The sequence below is a fragment of the Nelumbo lutea genome, chromosome 8, assembly GCF_056320005.1.
Source record: "Nelumbo lutea isolate HS-2025 chromosome 8, American lotus-T2T, whole genome shotgun sequence".
In the NCBI taxonomy this organism is placed as follows: Eukaryota; Viridiplantae; Streptophyta; class Magnoliopsida; order Proteales; family Nelumbonaceae; genus Nelumbo; species Nelumbo lutea.
Genome location: NC_142691.1, coordinates 3128659 through 3155259, shown reverse-complemented (window position 1 = coordinate 3155259; position 26601 = coordinate 3128659). Strand labels below are relative to the sequence as shown.

Sequence of the window (26601 nt, the reverse complement as noted above, 5' to 3'; positions counted from 1 at the left end):
ATTTAGAAGAGTCCATGCAACACCGACCAATGACGCAGCCAATCTTAGCCATAAATTCCTTCACATGCCTTTCAGTTTAATATTAACAGCCAAGAGAGCAGTTCACATCTCAGCGCCATAGTTCGTCTAAATTGGGGCCACTCTCGTACTCAAATCGCAGATTCACAAGCACAACCACGAACAGAAGTTTCAAACGCCCTACAAATTTTAATAAGTTAGACTGCCCTTTTGAACCAGCAAACCCATGATCTGGTCAGTGCTTTTCTAATGGCCGTTGCTGCTTCAAAACTCCAAACAGGTGCTATCCCTCCGGCAGCCATCATGTTCTTCTAGGTCAATGTTTATTCTTGTATAAAATAGACAGCCCCGTCCAATCCCTTGTTCTAGGCCATTTCTTCATCCGTAGTTCAATCGACATACCCATACACTAACACACACAGATAAGGCTGAGCATAAAAGACAATTGAGTCAAAATTTTAACTTCAATTTAAGTTGCTCAATGTCTCAATGTGCCAAGACTGGACGACCAATGGAGCCAATATGACCAACTCCTCCAGTGGTCAAGACCAAGATATCATCTCATGGTTGTGATAATGGGATGCACCCAGTCTTGGGTGGGATTTTTTCTTTTTTTTTTTTCTTATCATTTCTAAGTATACATGTAAGGCTAACCTTATAAGACGATAAGTAGCAACCTAGTTCCATTTCTGCCTCTTTTGTTGATTACTAATCAAGACGAATATGTGCCATCTGCATGGTATAAGTTTATTACAAAACTTGATTTTGACTAAAAGAGATGTTTGATTGAATCCTGTGTGGGTCAGTTCAGATGCCAAATCTTGAAGAAACAAAGAACACACACTATAGAGGACATAAACAGATCTAGTTCTGATTTTACATCTAATTTCTTACCGACGCAATCAGTTGAGCCGTAACAATGGCATACTGAAGTGCTGTGTGTTGTGAAGTATAGTGATCTGAGAGGCCAAACTCCGCAAAGTTTGGCTCAATATGCATAAAATGACCTGGCAGCGACCTTTTCGATACAGTTTCCTGCCATATATCAACAAAGTCTTCCATGATTTGTCTGGATTTATCTAGTGATGAAATAGGAAGATACTCCACCTGCAAATAGAAAATGCACAGTTCAAGCATCTCTCATACTGATTCAGAATTAGAATGCATATACTTACAAAATTTTCAAATAGTTAGAGGCCATAAATACAGGTCGACCAGTCCTGTAAAACTAACCGGTGATAATGGCAATTTTGATAAGCAAGGAAAAAGGAATTTAATCATTTCACAATATAGATTGCCTGGAACATGTATAAAGAAAGACCTTTTGCAGTTTTAAGATTGGGGTTGAGAAGTAGGAATATTAGATGGCTAGGAGAACTTTCTTTTTGTTTATTTTATTTTATTTTGGTGGTAGAGAAACAGATGAAACAAAGGCGTCAATTACACGTGAAGGTGATGAGGAATCAAAATTAGGGTGTAGGCTTGAGAAAATTTAGGGTTCTAGGTTTGAGAAGAACTGAAGGGTCAAGGAATTAAAAATAAGTGGTTAGGAATAAGATTGAGACCACAGAGCTAAAACAAAAATAGAACAATCATCAAAGACACAGAATAAACAATTAAGAAAGATCATTATTGATTAAAAAATTAAACATTCTAGAATGAAGAATCTAAGGAACCAGAAATGAAAAACCATAGAGGTCTTAGAAGACGAGGAAAGATGGTGTGGCTTACACCTCAAATCAAGGTGGGAACAAATTGTCTTGCCTCAATCACCACATTACATGAGGCCTATGGCTTATATTGCAAGAGACACCTCACTGCCTTGAGCATACATTAGAAAGTATTGCGACACCTTAATGGAGTTGTTTCCAGTAGGTAGTCATATGGAATCAGCACCATACTTTATAGAATAAACAAATACTGCATTGTATCTCCCTCCCCAACCCCCCTACACACACCCACACACAAAAACCCAATTATAGACTATGGGGGTGTACAACCAGGCCAATCACAATAGGGTTCATTTTTTTCAACCTGTCAAGAAACCAGAACTATACTTACAGAAACATTAATATGTCAGAACCGAGTTGTAAATTTATTATACAACTCATATAAGCTTCAAAATAAGACATATCCCTCCTAGGCAGATAAACATTCTATAATTAAAAATAAATTGTTTGCTTTGTACAGCCTTGGGGAAAATACCCACAAGAGAACATCTGGTAACTAGAGGAATGCACTTGAAAACTTCCTGCTGCCTATATGGCAACCAAAGTAAGTCTTCTAGACATTTGCTTTTGTACTGCCCATCCTCTTAAAGAATCTAGTCCCATTTCTTGCAGCTCTTCAGAAGACGATGGTTGTTACCTGGTGATTTGCACAGCCTGCTCTCCTCTTGACTGACTCAAGGCTTCAGTGCCCGAGGCAAAATTCTTTGGAAGTTGGCGCCTCTAGCTTTCTACTGGAACCTTTGGAAGGAATGTAACAGCAGGGTGTTTGACAACGGTGATCACCCTAGGGAAGCCATAATGGGCATGATAGAAAAGACTATTGTTGGGTGAGCAAGCTGCTATAAGAGTTTACAGCATGTCAAGCAACAGCATTTTTATAATCACTGGGAGGGCATCATTTTTTATGATAAACTTGAAGTTTAAAAAGGGGACAGATTGTATCTTCTATCTTTTTTCATATACAGATCATACATAGTTGTGCATGCTTTGATGAGGGAAACTATCCTTCTAAATTAATACACAAAAATTATACTTTAATTACCAAAAAAAAAAGAATTGGGCAAGTCTAGGTAATGAAGGATTTCAAAAATGCCATCAATTTATTTTAATATGAGCTGATATTTATACGATTCTAGCAGGTCTCAATCTCTTTACCAATAGAGCTCAAGTTGTTTAGAAGTTATAGTTTCTAATGGTTGTATGATGGTGTCCATGTTAGTGTGCTAAAAAACAACCAAATCCTGCTTTGGCTGTCCAGTTAATGCCATTTTGTCTGGCCCTGTCTAACCTATGATAAGAGCCTTCTGTTGGGAGGTTTACCATGACAAAATTAACAATTGTGAGAACTTGTGTTTTAAAGGCGCTCCTGAGGCGGGCTTATGCGCCTTGCCAAGGCCCAAGTGCAGCCCCTTTGAAAAGGTGTGCACCTGGTGCGCCTTGTGCCTCAACTCAGAGGTTCTGTTAGCCCCCTATTTGCTAATGTTGTTCATACATTCATCCTAATAAAAAAAAGTTATTTTTAAAAGATAAATTAATAATCCCTATGAAAAATGATTTATAATTTTAACATGGACTTATTTGGGCTAGTGTGATGTTTAACATCACATTAGCTATTTAAAATAATGGAATTGGAAAGAAATAAAGAAATAAAAAGTTTGACATGCTTGAATATGTTTTGTTTTGTATATTATTTTTTTTATTTGTGCATTTTCACTTTGAATATGTGTTATATGTTATGTTTATGTATTTAAATTTGAGCTAATAGGCTTTTTAAAACATTCAGTTTGAAATTGATTTTTAATTTTCTTAATAAATACTATGTTTTAATGTTTTATTAATTTATTTTGAATTTTTTACAATTTGCAATTTTTTGGAATTTTTAAAATCTTGTGTGTTGCTTCAAAAAGGTGTGTGCCTCACCTTATGCCTTGCGCCTCAGGCGCAAAATGGCCTTTGCACTTTTTTTGCACCTTGCACTTTTAAAACACTAGTGAGAACTTACAGTGAAGGAGACCTTCCTGGTGCATTTCTCCCTACTGTTGCCTTCTATGCAAATCAAATGGTGAAATTTCTTCACTTGCTAATCTCTTGCAATTTTGCATCTGCTATTTGGGGTTTTTCTTTGATCTTTTTGGATGCAAGTGGGTACCTCCAGCCAATCTTTTACTTTTTCTCCTACAAAAAAAAAAGGCAAAATTCTTTGGAGGTGCAAAAATATGGCAGTGTTGTGCATTTGGGAAGGAAAAAAATCTAAGGCTGTTCAAGGAAAAAGAAAGAAACGCAAGGGAGACCACTGAAAATATCTTGACAAAAGTGACACATTTGGTCAAAACAAGGAAGGAGTTTAACCATGATATATTAAGATACCGGAGGTCCCTAGCAGATTCATCATCAAGGAGAATTAAAGTAAATAAACAGTGGTAAAACCCGGTAGCTGGTCTCTTCAAATTGAATTTTGATGGGGGCAGCCTGGGTAACTTGGGTCAAATGGGAACTGGGAAACAACCAAAAATATAAAAATCCCAGCAACCCTCCCTCTCCCATGCAATCTATCCAAATCCCAAACAAGAAAAACAATCCCACACCAAATACATATAAAACCTCCTAAGAAAAAACCACATGTTAAGATAAACCCTCCATCAAATCCTTTTTATCCTACACATCCACCAAAAGCTCAACAATATCTCCCAACATCAATGCCCAAATAATTAGCTTTTCCTGAATCTTGAGCGCAATGCTCTCTACTTCTATTGGTCAATTTCTACGTTTTCTTCACTTAATGATGCTCAATTAATCAGATTTTCCAAAATCTTGAATGCAATCCTCTCTACTTCTCTTGGTGAGTTTCTTTGCTTTCTTCACTTCCTTAATGGGCCTGCTCCCAAAATATCCCTGTTCAATCTGGAAAAAACCTTCAACACTTGGAAATAGAGGTGGGTTCGAGTCAAGCTGAGCCGAATATCTAGCTATTCGAGCTCAGCTCACTCATAAACTATCAGGCCCAAGCTCGACTTGAATTATATTAGAGACTTGAGCTCGAGCTCGGCTCGAGTCAAAAGCTTAGAAGTTCGAGCTCGGCTCAGCTCGAGCTTGGTTGCCTCTAATTGCAAGTCTCCCTTAGCTACTGAAGTGTCGAACCAATGTCTCCCTAGAAGGCCTCCCTCAGTTGCCGGGGTGCTAAGCCGAGGTCTCCTTCAAGTATCGGGGAACCAAGCCAAGGTTTCCCTCAGTTGTCGAGGTGTCGAGCCAAGATCTCCCTCAATAGCTGAGGTGACACCCTATGTACATATATACTCGATTAGGCTCACGAGCCTTACGAGCCGAGCTTTATTAAGCTCGAGCTTAGCTCGGTTAGCAAACGAGCCTATATATTAGGCTTGAGTTCAGCTCAAAGCTTAGTTTAGACCCAGCCGAGCCGAGTCGAGCTTAAACAACTCGTGAGCAGCTCGGCTCGTGGCCACCCTACTTGGAAAATCCATTGATTTCATTGAGATATGAACCTTCTAATTGCATTAGGACTCTTCTCAATATCCTTCAGGTCAAAAGGATTTAGCATTAATCCTTTCTAGTTCCCCGCATCATTTTCAAAGATGTGATCAGCTACCAACTCACCATTCCCTTCATGCCCATCCCCTTCAACTCTAACTACTCTCAATCTATCATGGTTCTAATTAGTCCTTTCATTACTGCAAACCGCTTCATGAGGCAACCTATTTCTTTATCCGTCAAAGGCATTAGGGGTGGACATGAACCAAGCTTTTCACAAGCTATTCAAGCTTGGCTCGTGAAAAGCTCGATTTGGCTCGGTCTAAACTAAGCTTCGAGCCAAGCTCAAGCCCAATGAAGCTTAGCTATCTAAGCTCACGAGCCTAATTGAGCTTATATTATATAACATTTTTTATTTTTATATGTATAACTATTATGTTTTATATGAAGCTTGGCTCATTGTCAAATTCAAACACAAGCCTTTGAGTCGATCCGAATTTGAGCTCAGGTCTCTAGCTCGAGCAAAAGCCCAAGAGTCATGCTTTTCCACCAAGCCAAGCTCAAATAAATAAATATTTGGATCGGCTTGGCTTGAATCCTCCCCTAAAATGCATCATAGACCTATTAAATTTTTCTTCCATTTCCTTAAAAGGTTTCCTTGTGACTTCCTCTCCTCCTATAAAGAACAAGCCCAAAGATTTGCTAACCTCCACTTCAATATTTTCTATTGTTTTTTCACCCTCTGTTAGTGTTTTGTTCTACATCTCTTTTTTCAATTATACATTTTATCTCTTTCTTCTTGCAAGTTGCAACCACTATACCCAAGCACCAAACCATCCTCTAGATTGACACCCCCACCTCCTTTCTTGCTCTTTCCTTCTCGTCTTTTCTTCCCACCCCTTTGAACACCGAAACTTCCTTTGTTTGATCTCCAGAAAACCTTACCTCTTCTTCCTTCCCCGCAATACCCTTCTATAAAATTCCTCTAAAGATTAAGGCATAAGACTCCAATGCACTTGTGTTGCCTAATGAATCCTTTACAGTTCCACCATCCTTAACCAATCTTGTGTCCGCATGGTTTGCATGTGATATGGCCCCCACACATCAGAGTCAACAATATGGAAAGGAGAAGAGATCTTTTATTACTGATTGAATAGGAATGTCTACAATGCTTTGCTAGCTCACATGACTCACAATGAAGACTAGATAAAGACACTCCTTTAAACATATCTGGGAACAAATGACTTAAAGCAGAAAAAGTCAAATGACCAAACCGAAAATGACATAACAAAATTTTGTTAACAGACTCTGACACAACTGACTCTAAAGCAACTCCATGAGGTGATCCCAAGGTTTGATCTGGTGTGTCCAGCAGGTATATTCCGTTCGCCTCATGGCCACTCCCAATCGTCCTCTAAGACTGCAGATCCTGAAAAACATAATGAGTGGGAAAGAAGGTTATGCTGCAGTTCATGGACTTTGTTAAGCTACTAACAGATAAAAGGTTTGTGTTAAGCTTAGGAACATGGAGAACAGAAGATAAGAACAGGGTGTCAGAGGTCTTTATATCTCCTTTACCAGAGATGGGGGCAAGTGACCCATCAGCTAGGGATATTTTCTCTTTCCCAGAGAGGAGATGGTATGAACAAAAAAGGTTAGATAGGCTGGTCATATGGTCTGATGCACCGGAATCTATAACCCAAGGGGGAGTGTATGATTACCTGAAACTGAAGCATGATTTGCTGAGGCATATGTACCTAAGTGAGCAAAAGCCGATGAAGATGATGTACTGTTGGAAGGGTGATTTGAAGAAACCGTAGCTTCCAAGTGATTTAGGAGCCTCCCATACTTCTCAAAATCCAGCTTCATTGCAGCCAATTGCTCAATAGTTAATTTTTCTTCACTTTCCTTACTTCCCCCCTCAGGCACTGTAGCAGCATTAGCAGTGTTGGATTTTCCCACCTGACTGCCCTTCTTAGGGTTATTATTGTTCTTAAACCTATCGGGAAGAAGTTCAAGATGAAGCTTCCAGCAAATGTCCTTTGTATGTCGTGGCTTCTTGCAATATTCACACAGCTGCTCTCTTTTCTCAGTAGGGCCCTTCGGTTTCATTCCCGCATGTGCTAAATGTTCTGTAGATGGACTCTACAACTGCACATGCCGCCTACTCTCCTCACTACTTATCATAGCATATGCCTGTGAAAGAGTAACCTCATCCCTAGCCAAAATGTTTTGTCTGATAATATCAAATTCAGGGTTGAGTCCAGTGAGAAACTCAAACACCCTATTTCTCTCCACTAGCTTTCTATACATTTCAGCATCCTTTTTACTCTCCCATACCATTGTTTCCATAACATCAATTTCCTGCCATAGGGACTTTAGTATGGAGTAGTAGATAGCCACCCTCTTCTCCCCCTGTCTCAGGTTCTTCACATCACTTTTCAATTTGTATGCTCTGGCTACATTCAGTTTCTGTGAATAGGTCTCAGTTACACTGTCCCATATCTCCTTAGGCGAAGACATCCAGAGATAGTGTTGGCTTATATGAGGTTGCATAGAGTTAACTAACCATCCTATAACAGTATAGTTCTCTTGCATCCATCTTTCAAATTCAGGGTCTGTCTCTTCGGGTTTCACCATGCTGCCTGTGAGATACCCGAGTTTTCCTCTACTACAAACATAGATTTTTATAGACTATGCCCAAGCAAGATAGTTCGTCCCATCTAGATTAATTGTGGTAACACCCGTCAAAACAGAATCTACTGGAGCAGGTCCAGAAGCTGGCACCTGCTTGAACTCACTTCCATATGTCTCCATTAATCAAACGAAAATCAAAGAACATAAAATTTTCACTATGTGAACTTACTTGAAGTCAAACCAGAACTTGGGTGCTTGAAAAGCTAGGGTTTTGCTCCGTCCAGCAGATGGGCGGGAGAGAGAAGACACTGCCGCACCTACTAGAGTAACCCAAACTCTTCCAAACCTGAACTGCCCTCCTTTAGCAGTCACAAGACACCTTCCAAGCTTCACCTTTCTTGGTAACTCGAAAATCTCTAGTCGGCTAGGGTTTCGGGCAGCAGCAAGACAACACCACTTCTTGGCAAAATCTGGCCAGAACTAAACTCTCCAAACCCTTCTACCAACTAGGCAAGTGATTCTCTATACTATAGAGAACCTATCTCTCCATACACTCTCTTGATTTTAGAGTGTACAGGAATAAAGAAAAAAGAAGAAAGAGGAATTGAACCCGCTCTGATACCAAGATGTGAATTAGTCCTCTAATATCAAGTTTAAAATCAGTGATTAACAGTACAAATTAGATCTGAATGATAGTGCAAGAGCTGTGTATTTCAAAGAGAAGAGGTAAGAGAAGAAGAAGTCGAATCAGTCTTCCTTCTCCTCTAACCCTATTTTTTATTAATCTATAAAACGAATTGATGATGACAAGTATACCCTTAAGTGGGTGGCCAGCTTGGCAGTTACATAAAGAGAATAAAATAAGAACAAATAACATGCCCATTAAGTGAGGCCCATCAACATAAAATAAAAGATAAAATAAAGGATATCACATAAGAGGCCGTTAGGGCCCATTCGGCCCAGTCTCTTTACACTGCACACACTTGTAAACTTTTTTCGACTCAAGATCTGGAACCACAAACTTCTTTTCCTTCTTTTTTCGTAAAATTCCTTCATCCTTTGAAATGCAAGCATTCACATTGATTGAAAAGCACTTCAAAATCTTACTTCTGTCGAGCCTCATCATCACCCAATTCCACTAGTTTGACCTAGTCAATTGAGACTTAACTTGACTCACTTGCGCCAGCTCATCCATTACATTGTCCCCACTATTTGCTTCACCTGCTTGGCAACTTGGCCCAATCTTAAACAACCCCCCCCCCCATCACCACACATGGCCCCCTCACCAATATCTAAATTGTTGTCCTGCCTTCCCAAAGAAACCTGTCAATTAAGATCCCCTTTCTTGCTGAGCACATCATCGCAATTCCAGATTGGTGTCATTTTAGCTCCCTCATTTGTCACTGCTTGCACAATGGACCAGCTCCAATTCCCATCTCCATTTTTCAATGCCAAGATGTTAATAGGAATTAAGGGCTTGGAGATTCAACCGGTGCAAAATTAGGGCTGTCGTAGAAAGTTTAAGAAGGGCCAAATCTATGAATCCCAGGCATCTAGTAGGTAAGAAGAAAGCAAGGGGCAAATGCTTGAAGGCTCTTCAAGCCACAATGGGTTGGGTTCCAAGATCTGCAAATGCTTTGGCAGTTTCACTTACAAAGCAAGGGGCAATAAGGATAAAAAATATTGGAGATTAATCCCCCAAGGGGGGAAGGTGTAATTCTAGGATGAATGTTTTGTGTGGTTATGTGGTTAACCATCACTGCTCTGAATTCTGTAAAATCTTTTACTTAATAATGTTATTTGTTAATTTTCAAAAGGGAAAATCTATGATGCAGGAAAGATATGGTATTGGAAGAGTTCTGACTAATCAAAATCCACCAATGAATTTTGGGCTACCACATTTGTGATTCTAATTGACTGGTCAGACATTTTTCAGATATCATATCTTTTCCATATCATAGTCGAACCCTTTTCAAAAAAAAAAAAAATCAACCAGAGGATATTGCTAGAGCGCAGAGCACTTGACCACTTTAACTCCCCAAGACCAGGAAGGCTTAGACTAACCTTCTCTTGACAGGATCCTTGTACTCAAGGTTCAAAGTCTCAACACACCCAATAGCACAAACATGTTTATTGGGTGTTTCAAGTGACTCAAAAACCTTTTTTTTTTCCTTTTTACCTTCATATTTTCACGGGGGCGGTTTATATGTTATTTTAACATTTAAAATATGATTTTTTGGGGGAAAAAAACTTTAAAAAGGTGTATCAGTGGCCTGCCAGAAGAACAATATGATGCACCCAATACAGGGCATATCATATTGATATACTTTGGACAATTGAACCTTATTTGTACTGTCTTTTTTTATCAATGAACCTTAATTGTACTGTCTGAAAAAACAAAATCTCTTGATTAGGAGATAAGGAAAGCTATTTTCTCTATGACAGGGATAAAGAGCCAAGGCCTGATGATTTCTCAATAGGTTTCTTTCAAGATTGTTGGGAGATAAAAAATAATGACTTAATGGTGTTTTATTAGATATAGCAAGTTGATAAGGAAATTTTATTTTCAGGAAGGCTGAAGGGTTGGAAGGAGCTGCTTTGAGTACTACAGGACTTCAAGGAGAGGAAAGAAGAGGTTCAGGTTGAAGTCAGTAAACCTGAAGAAGTTCAGAAAACGGGTAATAAACCAGAAGAGTTGAAGAAAGGAAGTCAGCCAATGGAAATTGATTCTACAGAAGATTTTCTGGTTTGGAGAAAGAGATTTAGTAATTACAAGATGGTAGCCAATAACAGGAAAGAGGAATGGCAAAGGAAACTTGTGATTGAAACTAATGTTGAACCACAGGATTGGAGATAGTAGCTGAAGCCTTGATAAAAGGATTGAGCTTAAAAGGTGTGCTAATTATCACCCCATTTGACAGGTGCAAGGCTCTGCTAGAATTGATAGAGGATGATGTGGAAATAGCCTCGGTGAACTTTAAAATCAATTCAGGCAATGTGACAGTCTCTAAGTAGTGTCAACTCTCAAACTCAAAAGGAATGGGTGTCCAGGATGAAGTTGTCATTCAAGCTGTTGCACTTCCATTTCACTGGAAGCAGGAAGTTTTTGAGTCCACCGCTTCAACCTGTGATGCTCATTAGGATGGCACCTTGGATTTTGATCTTTGATCAGCTGCTATTAAGGTGAGTGGAGTAAAGCCTCAAAAAATCCCCAGGTTGACTGAGATCTACACAGACAAGATATTTTTTTCAGGTCTGGTTGACAATCTCCATTTGAAGCATTGTTGTGGAAGGAAGCTCAAAGGGTGGAAGACGAAGTGGTAGAAGAAGGGTGCTTACGTGGCAAGAGAAGAGTGGGTGATTCAAATGAGAATGGAAGTCTCACCAAAACTGTGGAACGAAGGCTGGGAAGAGGGAAAGATGAGTGACTAGTCACAAATAAATCCATGCATGAGAAAAGAGGTTGGGCTGGTGCATGGACTGTCATATGTTTGGGCCTTGGGAGGTGGAGCCATTGAAAGTGGGAAGGTGAAAGAGAGGAGACGAAAGGAAGTCAAAGAGGCCCATAGAAGAGGGGTTGGACCGAACTTGGGTGGAACTGACAGGTCAAGAGCACTTGTGTGACACTTCAAAACATCACGTGGGCGTCAATTTTAAATAATTATGGGCCAGTTATCTTGAAGCCCATGATTGAAGGGGGAAAAGAAACTAAATCAAATGGGCCAGTCCTTGGTTTTTAAGCCCAGAGAAGGCAGGGCACATGACTATCCCAAGGAGCATGTGTCTCTTAATGGAGGGTTGATGGACTGTAATCCTGGTCCATCATCGTCTTCATCGAGAAGGGGAGTGAAACCAAAGGGTGAGCCAAAGCAGATCGGGTGAAGGTTGTGTAAAATCAGGGTGACAAGAGGATTTCAGCCTTAAGGGGAAAGATGGATGATGACAAATGGGAGTGGGTTACCATTACATTTGTTCGGAAAGAAGAGGAGGCTTTGATGAAGATTAAAGGTAAGTTCTTCATCAATTGTTGAGGTTGGACAAAAGCTTTTGGAGAATGATTGCACCAAGAATCCTTTGTGTTTTCTTGAGATGGAGCGGATCTTCAGCATCAGGGAAATATGGTTGTTCCTGGTGAAGAAACAACACTGGATGTAACAACTAGTATTGAAGGCACAAAAATGAAGGCCAGGGCAATGAGAGTTTTCTCTGCTGACGATGGTTTAGATGAGGCAATATCAGTCACGGCTACATCAACGTTGATGGAAAATCAAGAAGAAAATGAACCTGGTCTGAATTGGAGTTGGATAGATGTGGAAAAGGATCATCGTCTATTGGAGGTTGATGCTGAACCTTCCAATGAGACTGGCTACGCAAAGTTGGAAAAGGATGGTTATGATCAAGATGGGGAGAAGAAAGAGACATTTGATGAAGATCAAAAATAGAAATCAGAAGAGGGGATAAGAAGAGTAATTTTGCTGATAAAGTACAGAGAAAGATTACGAAGAGTAAGATGGAAACAATTTCTGATTCCAAGGAGAAGGAAATAGAACGAACGTGGAAGAGACAGAGGAAGAGAGTGAAGATGATGAAAATGATGGAAAGGACCAAGAGGAAGATGATGAAGTGATCTTAGATCAAGTGAGGAAGATAGCGAAGAATGTTGATTTGGAAAAATTGTTGAATGTAAAATATTGGGGCTGTTTTTCTTGGGAGGGGAAGAATTTGCAAGAATAAAGTTTATGGAATTGGAAAAGGAATATGTTTTCAATGTTGATTTTTTTGTTGGGTGGAAGGAACTTGGATATTGGGCACTGGTGAGTCAAATTTTTTGGGTGGTTTTGAGAGGCTTGAAGGGAGGCTTTTTGTTTGTTGAACGTCTGGGTAGGAGCTTGAATTTGTACTTCAAAAGTTTTATTGGAGGGTGGTGAGCTATTTCTTTTTTCCTTTTGGGTGTAACTTATCACTAGGGCTGTCAATGGGTCAGTTCCGACCCGATGGACCCGAACCGATTGTGCCGGTTCTGGTTCTAGGAACTGCAACCAACAGGTCGGTTCCGGGTCCTGATATAGTGTCCCGATTATTATCGGTTCAGAACCGGTTCCAACCAGCCCCAAACGTATTTATTTATTTATTTATTATAATCAGGTCCATCGGGTCAGACCTGATTATCCCAAGAACCGATCAGTTCGGTTCTAGGTCTAAAAATTACAGACCCTATCGGGTCTGTTTTGTAATCTTTCTCTTCTTTTATTTATTACCAAAAAATGATAGACCCTTTATATATTAATATGAGAACAATCATGCATAAATGCTAGATGGCTTATACCATCCTACATATCCATGCTAGCCACGAACAATAGCAAAACAAAGAAGAAGCTTCATTTGTATTTCTTTTTTTTATAAATAAATGAACTTTTTATTAATTTGGAAATATGAGCACATACAAGTAGCCCTTGGAGAGGCGCGAGCTGTGATCTCTCCACTAAAGAAGAAAACAAAAGTAATAAGTTACAGTTGTGCCCAAAACAAAACTTCCCTAGCTGCCCCTTGCTTAGCTAGACAGTCCGCCATAGCATTTGCTGATCTCCCCACCCATTGTATTCTTAGGTCCATGTTTCTTGTCAGCACCTTAAACTTTTTAATTTCATTCCTAAAGCACCAAACTACTAACTCTGGGTCCTGCAACCAGCTTATTACAACCTTTGAGTCACCTTCAACTATTAGCTGGTTCACCCCTAATTGAGCTGCAAACAGTACACCATGCAGGGCAGCAAACATTTCTGCTCTAGTAGAGTCTCCCACTCCTAAAGGACCTGAGAAGATAAGTATCACATTCCTGACTTCATTCCTCAATACCCGACCTAACCCAGAAGGACCTGGGTTTCCTAGACTGCTGCTGTTAAAATTCAACTTCAAGAAGCCTGCAGGAGGTGATGACCAGCTTTGTTCTCACTTTAGTCTTGGAAGAGGAACAACTTGCCACTGCTGCCCAATTCCTCCAAATGTCATTAAAGGAGAATTGGTGAAACAAGTCCAAAGATTTCAGCCAATGAATCACCCTAACCAAGATGTAGTTCCTTTATCTATTGAAGGTTTCTTTCCTTCTCCAAAAAAGTTCTAGCATTCCTTTCTTCCCAGATTGTCCATATCAATGCAGCGCTTGCACACCTCCACATGATTTTACCCATTTTCTGTTGCCAAACAAAAGTAGAGGGATCAAAAAGCAGTCTTAAATCTGCTGGCAAGTTCCAACTGCCCCCAGACAAAGACAAAAGCCAATCCCATAACTCTGCAGTAAAGGAACAAGAAATTAACAAATGATAACAGTCCTCACTCTGAGATCTGCAAAGGATGCACCAGTTGGGGGAAATATAGAGAAAAGGTCTTCTATTTTGTAGTTTGTCCAAGGTATATACTTTCGCATAGTACACTTCCCAACAGAATGCCAAAATCTTAGGGGGAACAGGTCTGCACCAAACTTCCTTAACAGGGAAGGCCGGCTGAGGGTTAGAACAGCAAAGGGATTCGAAAAAAGAAGCACAAGAAAAAGATCCTTCCAATCGAGGTATCCAAATTCTTTTGTCAGGTTCAAAGGGGTTCAAACAAACTTTTTCAAGAAGGCAGAGTAAACTGACTAAGCACTCAATCTCCTCATTCCTTACACCTCTACGGAACCCAAAATTCCAACTTGGAGCCCAAGGGGTTTCCAATGAGGAGCAAAATTTGGAAACAACCTCTTTTTTGTATCGAAAAACTGAGAACAGGGAGGGGAAAAGGGTTTTCAGGGGAACATCCCCAACCCAAGTGTCCTCCCAAAAGAGGACGGAGTTGCCATCACACACATCATACCTGATATGATTGAGGAACTGAGGAAGAATATTGTGCACTTCCTTCCAAGGGGTTGCCGAAGTTGCCTGCCTTGATACACCAGCATCCCATCTATTCCCTGAGCATCCATGTATGCTTCCGATCACCTCATGCCACAACCTGACTCTCTCTAACGGCCACCTCCACAGCCACTTCCCCAGTAAGGCTGTATTTTTCTGAATTAAGTTCCCTAGTCCCAAGCCCCCTTCCTCTTCACTCCTACACACCACCTCCCACTTAATTAAAAGGTCTTTCCTATGCTTCATTTGTATTACTTTATTCATCGCCAACCATTCTATTGCAGTCCCACTTTGAAAAAACAGCCTTAAACATTAAATTTAAAGAATCCTAAAATTTTGAAAAGGTATGGCTGTAATCACTTTTCTTTTCTTGCAAACCAAGCTTTAAGAGGTCAACTTGTCAGTTCTGTGTGATTTTTGTCATTACCTATCCAATAAGACTAAGGAGCTGTTTGATAACTGCTTAAGTGTCTGAACTGAATGGCTTATTTGTTTGTCTTTTAGCAAACAAGTTATTAAGGAGGTTATGAGAACCTTAATGGCTGAAGCTGAAGTTGGGTTGAGAACTTTGCTCTTGAATATTCTATTTTTTAATTATTTTATTTACTAAAACACAAAGCAATATGTCATTCAGTTCAGCCACTTCAGCCATTTGATAATGGCTCCTAAGATCTTCTGAATCTGTGTTCTGGGAAAGTTACAGCTATTTTACTATAGGGTTTAAATCAGTGAATGGATTAAAAAGTTTCTATTTTTGGATGTTTTTGATTATTCTCTATTTTTGGTTTATCTTGGAGTTGTCTTTGGTTTGCTTAGTTTTAGTAGGATTAATAATAGGTATCTAAAGTTGGTTTATGACTTGAGTGTCCTCCTAAATGGTTATACATAGATTTGTCTTAGTTTTAGAACAATTAGAAGTCATTTTTTGTCATTTTTCACATTAGAGTTTGAGTCTGTAAAGGGAGATCCGAGCCCTGAGTCTACAAATAGAAAACATTGTAATTGAAATATGAGCTGATTTCATGAATAAAAGTTTGGTTACTTTTATATTTGTAAGGGGATATCTTCTAATTTCTTATTTCTGAAATCTCTATTCATCAACAGAGTCATACAGTCTAGCCAGAGTTAGTCAGGGTAACTCCCTGAGGACTGAACTGCTGCCCTTAGTCCAAGGACCGAAACTGTTGGCAATGCAAGAAATAAGGAATGTGGAAGTAGAGGGTGAGTGTCAAACAATTATCAGTTGTATGAGGACACAAATTAGATCTCATGGGAATATAGGTCACTGGTGAAACTGGCTTACTTGCTAGGTGCTCCCTTGACCACCTCATTGAATTGGGTGCCTAGGAGTGCTAATACGATGGTTGATTCTTTGGCTAGGGCTGGAGTGGAAGGGAATGTTTAGAATGGGGTTGCCCAAGGCCAGGCTGTAACGGGTATTTGCTTTAAAACAATTAGACTGATGAAAATTAGCTATTGAGATTTGGAGTGCAGACAAATGGCCTATGGCAAAGGGTCATTGCAAGTAAATATATTACATAGCTCGGAGATATTTGAGGAGAACTGCCAACAGACAGGCAGATAGCTTAGCCAAGCAAGGGGTACATAGAACACATGTTTTGGGTCAAATGTAATTTTGAATTGGGACAGCTTCTAAAACTGGTTTTCTTTCTCAACTTCTTGTTATATCCTGATTTCTTCTAATTAATGAAATCTTTTTTCTGTGTTGACGATAAAAAAAAGAAAAAAAAAGAATGCATAGCTGAGAATCCCAACCTTAATCTCTTATGGTTTGATTATATGGAGGGTTTACTCTCAAGTCTCAACACTCAGCTGAGTTCAATCAATTCATTCCAATTTTGTAGAGATTACATTAGGTTCAGGGATGATAAATTGACTGGTTAGGAACCTCTTTAAAAGGCATTCAGCACTCTCAGGTATTTTTCATTTAGCCATTGTCCACCAAAACTATGAATTGGTGACAAGGGAGGTAGTACGGAACATCCACTTGAGAAGAAAAGGAAAGAAGCCCTAGTGGCATTAGCTGTACAAAAAAGAGGGGTAGGACCTGTGGAGGTGCACTAGAGCAGCACTACTTTGGACTGTTTGGGAGGAAAGAAATGTAAGAATATTTGAAGAAAAGGAAAGAAGCAAGGAAGCCTTGGTAGAAACAATAACTTTGAGAGTGGCACATTGGGCAAAGAGCATGAAGCTGTTTTCAGACTTCAAGAATGAAGATTTTTTAAGAGCTTGGAGTGTAATTGCTGCATCCTCATCTACAACACAGAGATCTGTTGAGACATGGTCTCCCACAATAAATGGCTGGAAGAAACTGAACTTTGATGGGAGTTATTTGGGTAATCCAGGCCCTTCAGGTATAGGGAGGCCATTAGGGATGAAGGTGGGAACATAATTGCTTTATACTCTGGTCCTGTGGAGCAAGGTGATGTGGCAAGGTCAGAGTTTTTAGCTGCCATTTATGGGGTTGAGAAGGCAAAAGAACTGGGTATTAGTAGAGTGATTATTCAAGGAGACTCAAAAACTGTGGTAAAGTGGCTGCATAAGGGAGCTGGGGTGACATGGCATTTGAGGAATACATATGTCAACAGTTTGGCAGATAGCTTAGCCAAGCAAGGGATACATAGAACACATGTTTTGGACTCAAATGCAATCTTGGATTGGGTCAGCTTCTAAAGCTGGTTTTTTCTTTTCACAACTTCTTGTTGTAACCTGATTTTTCTAATTAATGAAATCTTTTTCTGTGTTGCCGAAAAAAAAAACGGTTGAGAAGAAAATGAATTGCTAGGAGGCTTATCAACTCCTTTAGTGCTTTCAATTGCACAATCAATCAAGAATTGGACCATCCAGTTCAGATAGGATGGTATAGAACCCGGATCCCAATAACATGTTCAAAATCAAATCTAATTACCAATCTGTTCATTAACTACTTCATTGCCCCTTTCTTGCAAGATTTGGAATCATTTCATTAAACTTTTCAAGGGAGAATGAGTGATGCTCACTGATATGAGATCTCTTAGCTTGTCATGACTGGTCAAAGGCTTTCCTGTTCAGTTTTTTTTTTTTTTTGTCCAGGATGTTTATGATATATATTTTGTACATCTGTCATATATGACCATATATATAAACTTTATAAATAGGATATCTGCTTCCATTGTATCACAGAACTTTCTGTTATTTAAAAAAAAAAAAAAAGCTTCAAACAATGAAAATTTTTCAAGGGAAACGGTTATAAGTTAGGGCTGGATGAATAGGATATAAAAGCTAGGGATTAGGTATTTCAAAAGTAGCCAAATAAAACAGAAGAGGAACAAAGTTGCTTTTAGAGCTTAGAACTACAAAAAGAAAGTTACAACAGAATTAATTGAAACTAATCATTATCAAACAATTTTCATCAACTTGCACAAAAGCATCAAAGCATGTGATACTTCTAATAAAAACTGCTTATCATGGATGAAACTTTCTCATCTTCAATTGCTGAGATGTCAAACCAACAAGGTATCATAAGTGCACTAAAGTTGTTTAATCTCCTAGTTCTGCATATCGTAAGTAGCACAAAATTTTAAGTACCCTTTTGTTGGAAAACATGGGGTTACTAGTTCAGATCTGAAAATAGAATTGTATATATTCCTAGGATTGTGGAATGATTGATTTAGAAAGTTTTTCTTTCTATTTCTTTCTTTCTATTTTTGTACTTTCTATTTTCTCTTCTTTCTATTTTCTTTTCTTTCTTTATATTTATTGCAGCAGCTTACTGTATAAATATGCCCATTGGCAATAGAATGAAACATATCAGTATTCTACCATTCCAAAACATGGTATCAGAGCTCTAGGTTTGTCAACCTTGAGATTTTTTCGGCCTTCATTGCCAGTTTTTTGTGTTTTTCTCTTCTGGCCTTCAGTGTTGATCTGTAACCAGAAGTGTTCCCTTATTCTCCTTTCTTGCTGGCCTTATTTTTCCTCCATTAACAATGTCTGACATGACTACAACAAGTGCTCCCGTCCAAACTGATGAAGGAGCAACAAATTCTCATCCTCACACTGGTGATTTGCAGAATATTCAGGCAACATATAGACTGAATGGCCAGAATTACTTGAAGTGGTCACAACTAGTGCTTACCTATTTGAAGGGAAAAAGGAAAAATTGGGCGAGCCAAATTTTGATGCTTGGGACGAAGAGGACTCCATGATTATGTCATGGTTGTGGAGTTCAATGACACCCGAGATCAGTGATACTTGTATGTTTCCTCCCTCTGCAAAGGCTATTTGGGGTGTTGTCCGACAAACCTATTCCAAAGCCCATGATGCTGCTCGTGTCTATGAGGTAAAGTGAAGACTGTGGCGGCCAGACAAGGGAGCAAGAGTGTTACATAGTATGCAAATCTGCTGCAAAATTTATGGCATGAGCTTGATCATTATCGGGTTCTTGAGACAAAGTGCACAGATGATGTTGTGATCTTGAAGAATTTTATTGAAAGAGATAGGGTGTATGATTTCTCAGTCGGACTGAATTCTGAATTTGATCAGGTCCAAATACAAATTCTTGGCAAAGAAGAAGTGCCTCCATTGAATGAAGTCATAGCCCTTGTCAGAGCTAAGGAAAGTCGCCGTGGAATCATGCTTGAGCCTAAAGATCCCGAAGGCTCAGCCATGGTGGCAAGGGGAGGAAGTTACAGTGGTTCAAAGGGTGAGAACAATCACAACTTGGCTCATGACACAACCACCCGTGACTCTAACGATAACCTCTAGTGCACCTATTGCAAGAAGCCCAAACACACGAAAGATCGGTGCTAGAAACTTCATGGGAAACCTCCCACATCTAGCAAGGAATGGGGAAATCAAGGAGTTTCAAAAGGAGTTCAACAGGCCCATAATGTCTCCACAACCCCGCAGCAAGAACACTCAAGTCAGGGACCATTTAATGATGAAGAAATTGAAAGGCTAAGGTGCTTCCTGAAATCCTTGAAACTAGGAAGTGGTTCTACCTCTCTTGCTTTCTCAGGCGAGTCTTTATCTCTAGGATTACATGCCTCGGCTAGTGTTTTTCCATGGATTCTTGATTCCAGATCTACTCTCCCTAGATGTTTTACCCTCTTCACAGACATTCAATCGTCAAGAATCACATCCCTCTGAGTCACATTCCTCTGAGCCCCACATTCCCGAGTCTCAACAAGAGTCAAACAACCCGACCATTGAACCAAATTCGGACACTGTTAACCCCACGAATGATGTGCATGATAATGTGAGATATATGCAGGTTTACTCTAGGAGGAAAAATCCAGATCCTCAACCTGTGCAAGTCCAAGATTCAACTCCTAATCCTAGAACTGAGGGATGCTTAGATCCTGAACCTACACCTTCACAGTCTGAATATGAGTATGACCTACCTATTGCACTGAGAAAAGGAACCAGAGAATGTACCAAATGCCCATTGTACCCTTTAGCCAAATATGTATCATTCCAAAGATTCTCTAAATCCCATAAAAGTTTTCTAGCCAGCCTTAACACCATTCCAATTCCTAATACTCTAGCCAAGGCACTTTCTAATAAGGAGTGGAGAAAAGCCATGAGAGTGGAAATGGAGGCATTAGAAAAAAAACAACACGTGGGAAGTTGTGGATCTACCAAGAAACAAGAAGACGGTAGGCTGTAAATGGGTGTTCACAATTAAGTAAAAATCTGATGGGTCATTAGAAAGGTACAAAGCACGCCTGGTAGCCAAGGGATATACACAGACTTATGGGGTAGATTATCAGGAGACTTTTGCCCCAATAGCTAAAATGAATACAGTAAGGGTGTTATTGTCGTTGGCTGCTAACTATAATTGGGATTTGCAATAGTTTGATGTAAAAAATGCATTTCTCCATGGTAATCTAGAAGAGGAGATATACATGGACATTCCACCGGGTTTTGGAGAAGGCATTAAAGGGAACAAAGTTTGTCGGTTGAAGAAAGCACTATACGGTCTCAAACAATCTCCGAGAGCATGGTTTGGAAGGTTTACGAAGGTAATGATGAGTACAGGTTACAAGCAAAGTCAAGGTGACCACACATTGTTTATCAAATACACAGCCTCAGCGGGAGTTACTACACTATTAGTCTATGTGGATGATATAATCGTTACTGGGAATGATAAAAAGGAGAAGGAAGCATTGAAAAATTGCCTTGCCAGAGAATTTGAGATAAAAGACTTGGGGAGACTAAAGTATTTTCTCGGAATTGAAGTTGCACATTCTAAACAAAGCATCTTTATCTCTCAACAAAAGCATGTTGTTGATCTTTTGAGAGAAACAAGAAATATGGCATGTAAACCAGCTTCCACGCCTATAGATCCCAATCATAAACTTGGAGAAGCCCACGAGAATGTAAGTGTAGACAAGGAGATGTTCCAAAGACTAGTTGGAAAACTCATTTATCTTGCACATACACGACCGGATATTGCATATGCTATAAGTGTAATAAGTCAATTTATGCATAATCCTAAAGAAGTTCATCTGCAGGCTGCTCATCGAATTCTGCACTATTTGAAAGCCAATCCAGGGAAAGGAATTTTATTCAGAAGAAATGGAGGACTGACTCTGGAAGCATATACAGATGCCAATTATGCAAGATCTCCAGTAGATAGACGGTCCACTTCTGGTTACTGTACCTTCTTAGGAGGAAACTTAGTCACTTGGAGAAGTAAGAAGCAAAATGTAGTGGCTCGGTCAAGTGCAGAGGCTATGAAACTATATTGTGACAACAAGTCAGCCATCAATATTGCTCACAATCCTGTTTAACATGACAGGACGAAGCACATCGAAACTGGTCAACACTTTATAAAAGAGAAACTAGACAGCAAGCTGATTTGCACTCCCTATGTGTCTACAAAAGGACAACTGGCCGATGTACTTACTAAAGGACTCAATAGTACAGACTTTTGGAGAATTATAGCCAAGCTGGGTACTTTCTATTTTCTCTTCTTTCTATTTTTTCTTCTTTCTATTTTCTTTTCTTTCTATTTATTGCAACAACTTACTGTATAAATATGCCCATTGGCAATAGAATGAAACATATCAGTATTCTACCATTCCAAAACACCTTTAAAAATGAGACCTCTCAAAATGAGAAAAAATCGACAGATCAGTGAGGAGTGACTTGGTATGAACAGAAGACTCTAAGAAAGGAAGGGGAAGACCAAAGGAAATGTGTAATTAAGTGATATAAGGACTTAGGGTCCATTTGGTTCACAGTCAGAATCGGAATCAGAATCAGAATCAGCTAGAATGGATTCTCATTCCCAAGGGAGGGGGAAGGAATGGCCGTTCCCTCAAATGGAGGAATGCCATTCCACCAGGAATGGGAATGGGATTCCGATTCTGCCCAACCAAACAGTTGGAATTGGAATGGTACCCCTATTCCCGTGAACCAAACAGACTCTTACAACTTGACAGAAAGCATTTCTCTTGATAGAGCGGAATGTCAGAACACGATTCATGTAACCAACCCCAAACAGTTGGCATTAAAGCTATGTTAAGGTATTTACAAATGAGGGAAATGTAACTCGATTAGTCCCTAAGAAGAAAACAAAAGTGCAGATAGTTCTGATGATCAAATCTTAACATGCTAGAGCCTAGACCTTGTAAACAATGCAAAAGCATAGTAACAATCAGAGATTACTCAAGTTGGTAAGTATTCTGATTTGTACCTCCATGACAATTCCTCTCAAATTTTCAGAATGAGTAGGAACAACCTTCCCTACCCTCAGTTGGAAATCACCAAGTTGATACTGAAACCCCTATATGGATAAATAAGTAACAAATGTTAATAAGCTATTACTATCATCCGGAAAAAAAAAAAAGAAAAAAAAAAAAACATATCTTCTTATCTATTGTTTTCTGTGGCAGCAATTTGGGAAAAAAAAACAACTTTCAAAATTCTTGAAATGCAGATTATGTTTAGAAACCTGAGCAAAGGTTGATGTATAACAGGAAAAGAAAGCTGCAAATACAAGATTCATGATGACATTCATAAGAACCCATTCCCTGGTCAGTAGGAAACTTATAACTTTGATAAGTCAATAGCATTCAATAAAAAGAATTTGTTCTTTATCAAGCATGGATCTCATAAAGTACTGGAAGGTAAACTTTTGTTTTACCAAACATATGGCTTCCAGGTAATGCAAACAATCAATGATGTAGATAGATCTCTAGTTGTTAGTTAAAGTGCATCAAAAATATCATGATACAGGTGATGAAAGCAAATAAAATAAGGAGAAACATTGCAAATTTGGGGGAGACTTTGGTGGTGTTTGGCGTGTCTTTTGGTCTACAGGAAGTTCAAAAAGACCAAAAAATGACCGAAAGACGCGAAGACGAGTGTGTGGAAAGATCGAAAAGGCCGAAAATCAGGAAGCTTCAAATGAAGCTTTTGGCCTTTCCACGCTGAAAATAGCCTTTCTAATTGTTTTTAACAGCCCGGTAGACCATGACACAAATCAAACAGTCTTGAGCTTTAAAGACAAGACCCCAAAAGCTCAGTGCATGTGCATCTTCTTGCCTACTGAGCTATCTACCTAGAAAGACTTCCAAACAGCCCCATCATTTCATCCAGCCATCATTGGGGCTGAGCCCCCACCCCCCCACCCCTCCACCCACCAAAGGCGCACCTCGTCGGAAACTCAAATTTGGGAATAAAATAACTCTCAAACTAAAAAAGAGAAGTACATTTTTTGTAATTTCCTTTTGGTTCAAAACAGTTGGGATTAGTCCAATCTGAGCTCTTATTGTATTGTTAGCATTTAAAACTAGATTTAATATTTATAATTGGACACAATAATCATATTGTCTAACAAATTGGTGAAGCAAGGAACATGTTTTAGCACGCAGGCACAATCCAGGGGTGATTAATTTTTTCTATAGGTTGCAATGAGGTGATTATCGAAACAACACTTTAATGTTTGCACAATGTGGAAACAACCCATCTGATGTGGCGCATTGGAAACTGAAATATCAGAGCACTTTTCTGAGTCGTCACATCCTAATTGCTGCAAATTTGTTAAATAACAAAAGCAGAACACTCTAGATGCCACATTATCATTATTTTCAGGATTCCACTAGAAACATTGCATTGTTTTGCTGATAGAGGCAAACAGTAACGCCAAAACAACGCAGCAATTCCAAACACCATTTACATCTACAACATGCACTCTTACAGCATGCCAGGGGAAAGTGTTCCATGGAGAGAGAGAGAGAGAGTGAGAGATCAAACCTCAAAATAAAGTGAGACCCGGGATTTATAAGACTGTAATTTCTCCATTATCATCTGAATTGTGGAATCTGCCTCGAGCACAATCCGCTGACTACGAAGAATGAAGTAGTATTTATTGGGTTGCTCCTGAAGCGAAATCCCCAGACAATCACGAGGGTACTCGGCTTGTAAAGTCTGGTCTGATGAGCAATGCTTAAATTAGAACCAATAATTCAAAAGCCCAAAAATGAACTAAAACAACGCAGGCCTTAACGTAATTAGAAAAGAAGCACTCCTAAATTTGGGTTGTAGTATCTTGTGAGACTCGTTGGGGAGGACGGAAGATAAAAGTAGGACTGAAAATCAAAGGAGAAGTAAAGTTAAACAGAAACTATGGAAATCCTTCACAGAAAAATTAAAATAACTGACCTCTTAGCACGGGTCTGTAGAAAGTGAGGGTAGATTTCCATCTTCCTTCCTTGGCGCCATTAATGCTCTCGACGCATTGTGAGACTTCTGATAGTATTTGACTGTTAACCGTTGTTCCTGCATTCGGCTGCCAATGTAGGAGCCTGAAATTACGATTTAAAAGCAACCACCAGAAAAGGGAAAAGATCAAATTTCCACTCCGATTTTTCTGAAGTTGTACACATAAAGATAAACAAAACGATTGTTCGGAGGAATCGACATATCCACATCCATATAAACAAACCCTAGATTTTAAGACATTTATAAATACGAAAAACAGTCATGAACTCCATAAATCCATAAAAAGTGAGGTTTTTCAATCATACCATTTGAGAGGCATGGTCGCCGCGGGAGAGGGTGGCGGTTGGCCAGTTGGAGGGAGAATAGACACACGATCTTGGAGCCTGTTTGTGTAACAAAAAGAATTGCCAATACAAGTAATGCATTTTCTTCTTTCGGTTTTGCTGTGGCCGTTTGATGACGTCTGAAGTTGCTGAACTGAACAACTTATTGTTTTGTCTTTGTGGTGAATAAAATAGTATCCGCATTCTGTGAACCCGCCAATGAAAGACGAACACGTCGTCTGAGCAAAAACAGGCTAACGTTAACGGACTAACGTTAACGGGCTTTTGGTAGTGTGTAGTTGAACCGGACACAAAACGACAAAGAAACTGATTAAAACCCTTTTCAATTCGAACCCTCCCTCCATTTTCTCCTTTCTCCTCCATCGAACCCTCCTACCTCATAGTTAATGTTATGTGTTATGTGAACCCGTGGATTAACGAAACGCATAAACCCGCCCATAAGAGACGATCACGTAAGCGTATTTAAAAGTTATTAACGTTAATGGACCTTTAAATGTTCATCAAAAAAATCCGATCGAACCAACATAAAAGGACAAAAAATACTTAAAAAGTTAAAAACAATTTAATTACATGAGATTTTTCCGTCTTCCTCCATTCTCGACTCTCCCCCGCTAAGCCCTAACCTAGAAGCATCCATCGACACGGCGTCCGTGAATGTGAAAGCCGCCGGCTGACAACATTAAGGGTTACAACTTTATTTGCCGCTGGATAGCACGTACTGTCTCCACCGCCATCGTCTCCGTCAACTACCGTCTTTCACCAGAACATCGGTACCCAGCACTGTACGACAAAGGATTCAACACTCAGGTGTTCCTCAATGCAAGAAATTGCGAGGGGTTTCAGTTAATGCCGATATCACTTCTTTATACTATTATTTTTTTGTTGTTTGTGAATGTTTCTAAAGCTGGAAATACCTGAACCACTTTCTCTGAAACCAACAACCACATCTCCGATGTCGTATTCCAAAAAGAAACTGAATCAAGAGGGCATTTTCTGCAAATTCTAGACTTTGTAAGCAGCTATAAATTTAAGAGTAAAAAAATCAACGTTTTACTTTTTTACTTGCAACAAATTTGTATCACAAAGTAATAGAGCTTGGTTTGAGGTGGTGCTGAAGTTCTTCCTTGAACTCCTCAAGGTTAGCAGAACAACATTTTTTTTTAATTCTAAGGTTAAGGTAAAATGTTGTATTAGTTTCATATAAAACCTATACAGGCATAACTCATGTACGGTGAACAACCATGCATTAAAATTATAAAAATCATTTTGGAAATTCTACAGTGAGATGAACTCAAATAGCATTCAATCTTGGAATTCTAGTAAGAGAATTGCTTTTAGAGATTTCATTTCTGTAGTCCAAATTCCAGGTTTTTTCAGCTCTCAAAGTATTGCAGTAAGTCTCATAGAACTGTAAACAGACAAGGAATTCAGTTCTTCTACATTAGACAAAGGGCGCCAGAGCAACAGGGAACTGAATCCGGTTTTGTTTTGGGGGTTTTGATAGATTGCCTTCAATGAGGATAGCACTGACTTGGGGATGCGGATGTTTGTTTTAGAGATGAAGGAATTTAGGGGTAATGCCGACTTCAAAAGTATTAAAAAGAAAAAAATAAGTTTATAGGGAAGGAAGAGAAGAAGAAAAAGGATTATTGAGAAGAAGATTCGAAGAAGAATAGGAAGAAGACAAGCATGTTTATTGCCCGTTGATTTCTTGCCATCGGTGGATTCCCCGTTCACGGACGTTGGTCGTGCAATGAAATCACG

The 26601-nt window shown here is 39.4% G+C and overlaps 1 protein-coding gene across 2 annotated transcripts; it reads right to left on the bottom strand.

Annotated features, from left to right (window-relative positions):
• Window positions 1-676: 676 nt before the first annotated feature.
• Window positions 677-24975, bottom strand: LOC148842200 (mediator of RNA polymerase II transcription subunit 20a-like). 2 transcript variants are annotated; one of them, XM_088958640.1, is made up of 6 exons: window positions 24799-24970; window positions 24434-24576; window positions 24026-24204; window positions 22464-22553; window positions 2386-2532; window positions 677-1125 (listed from the first exon to the last, which is right to left on the bottom strand). In XM_088958640.1, the coding sequence occupies exons 1-5, from the start codon at window positions 24810-24812 to the stop codon at window positions 2431-2433; spliced, it is 528 nt and encodes a 175-aa protein (XP_088814766.1). In that variant the 5' UTR covers window positions 24813-24970; the 3' UTR covers window positions 677-1125; window positions 2386-2430. The 2 variants fall into 2 exon arrangements, with proteins under 2 accessions (XP_088814766.1, XP_088814765.1); XM_088958639.1 differs by lacking the exon at window positions 2386-2532 and having other exon boundaries at window positions 24799-24975.
• Between the last annotated feature and the right edge of the window lie 1626 nt (window positions 24976-26601).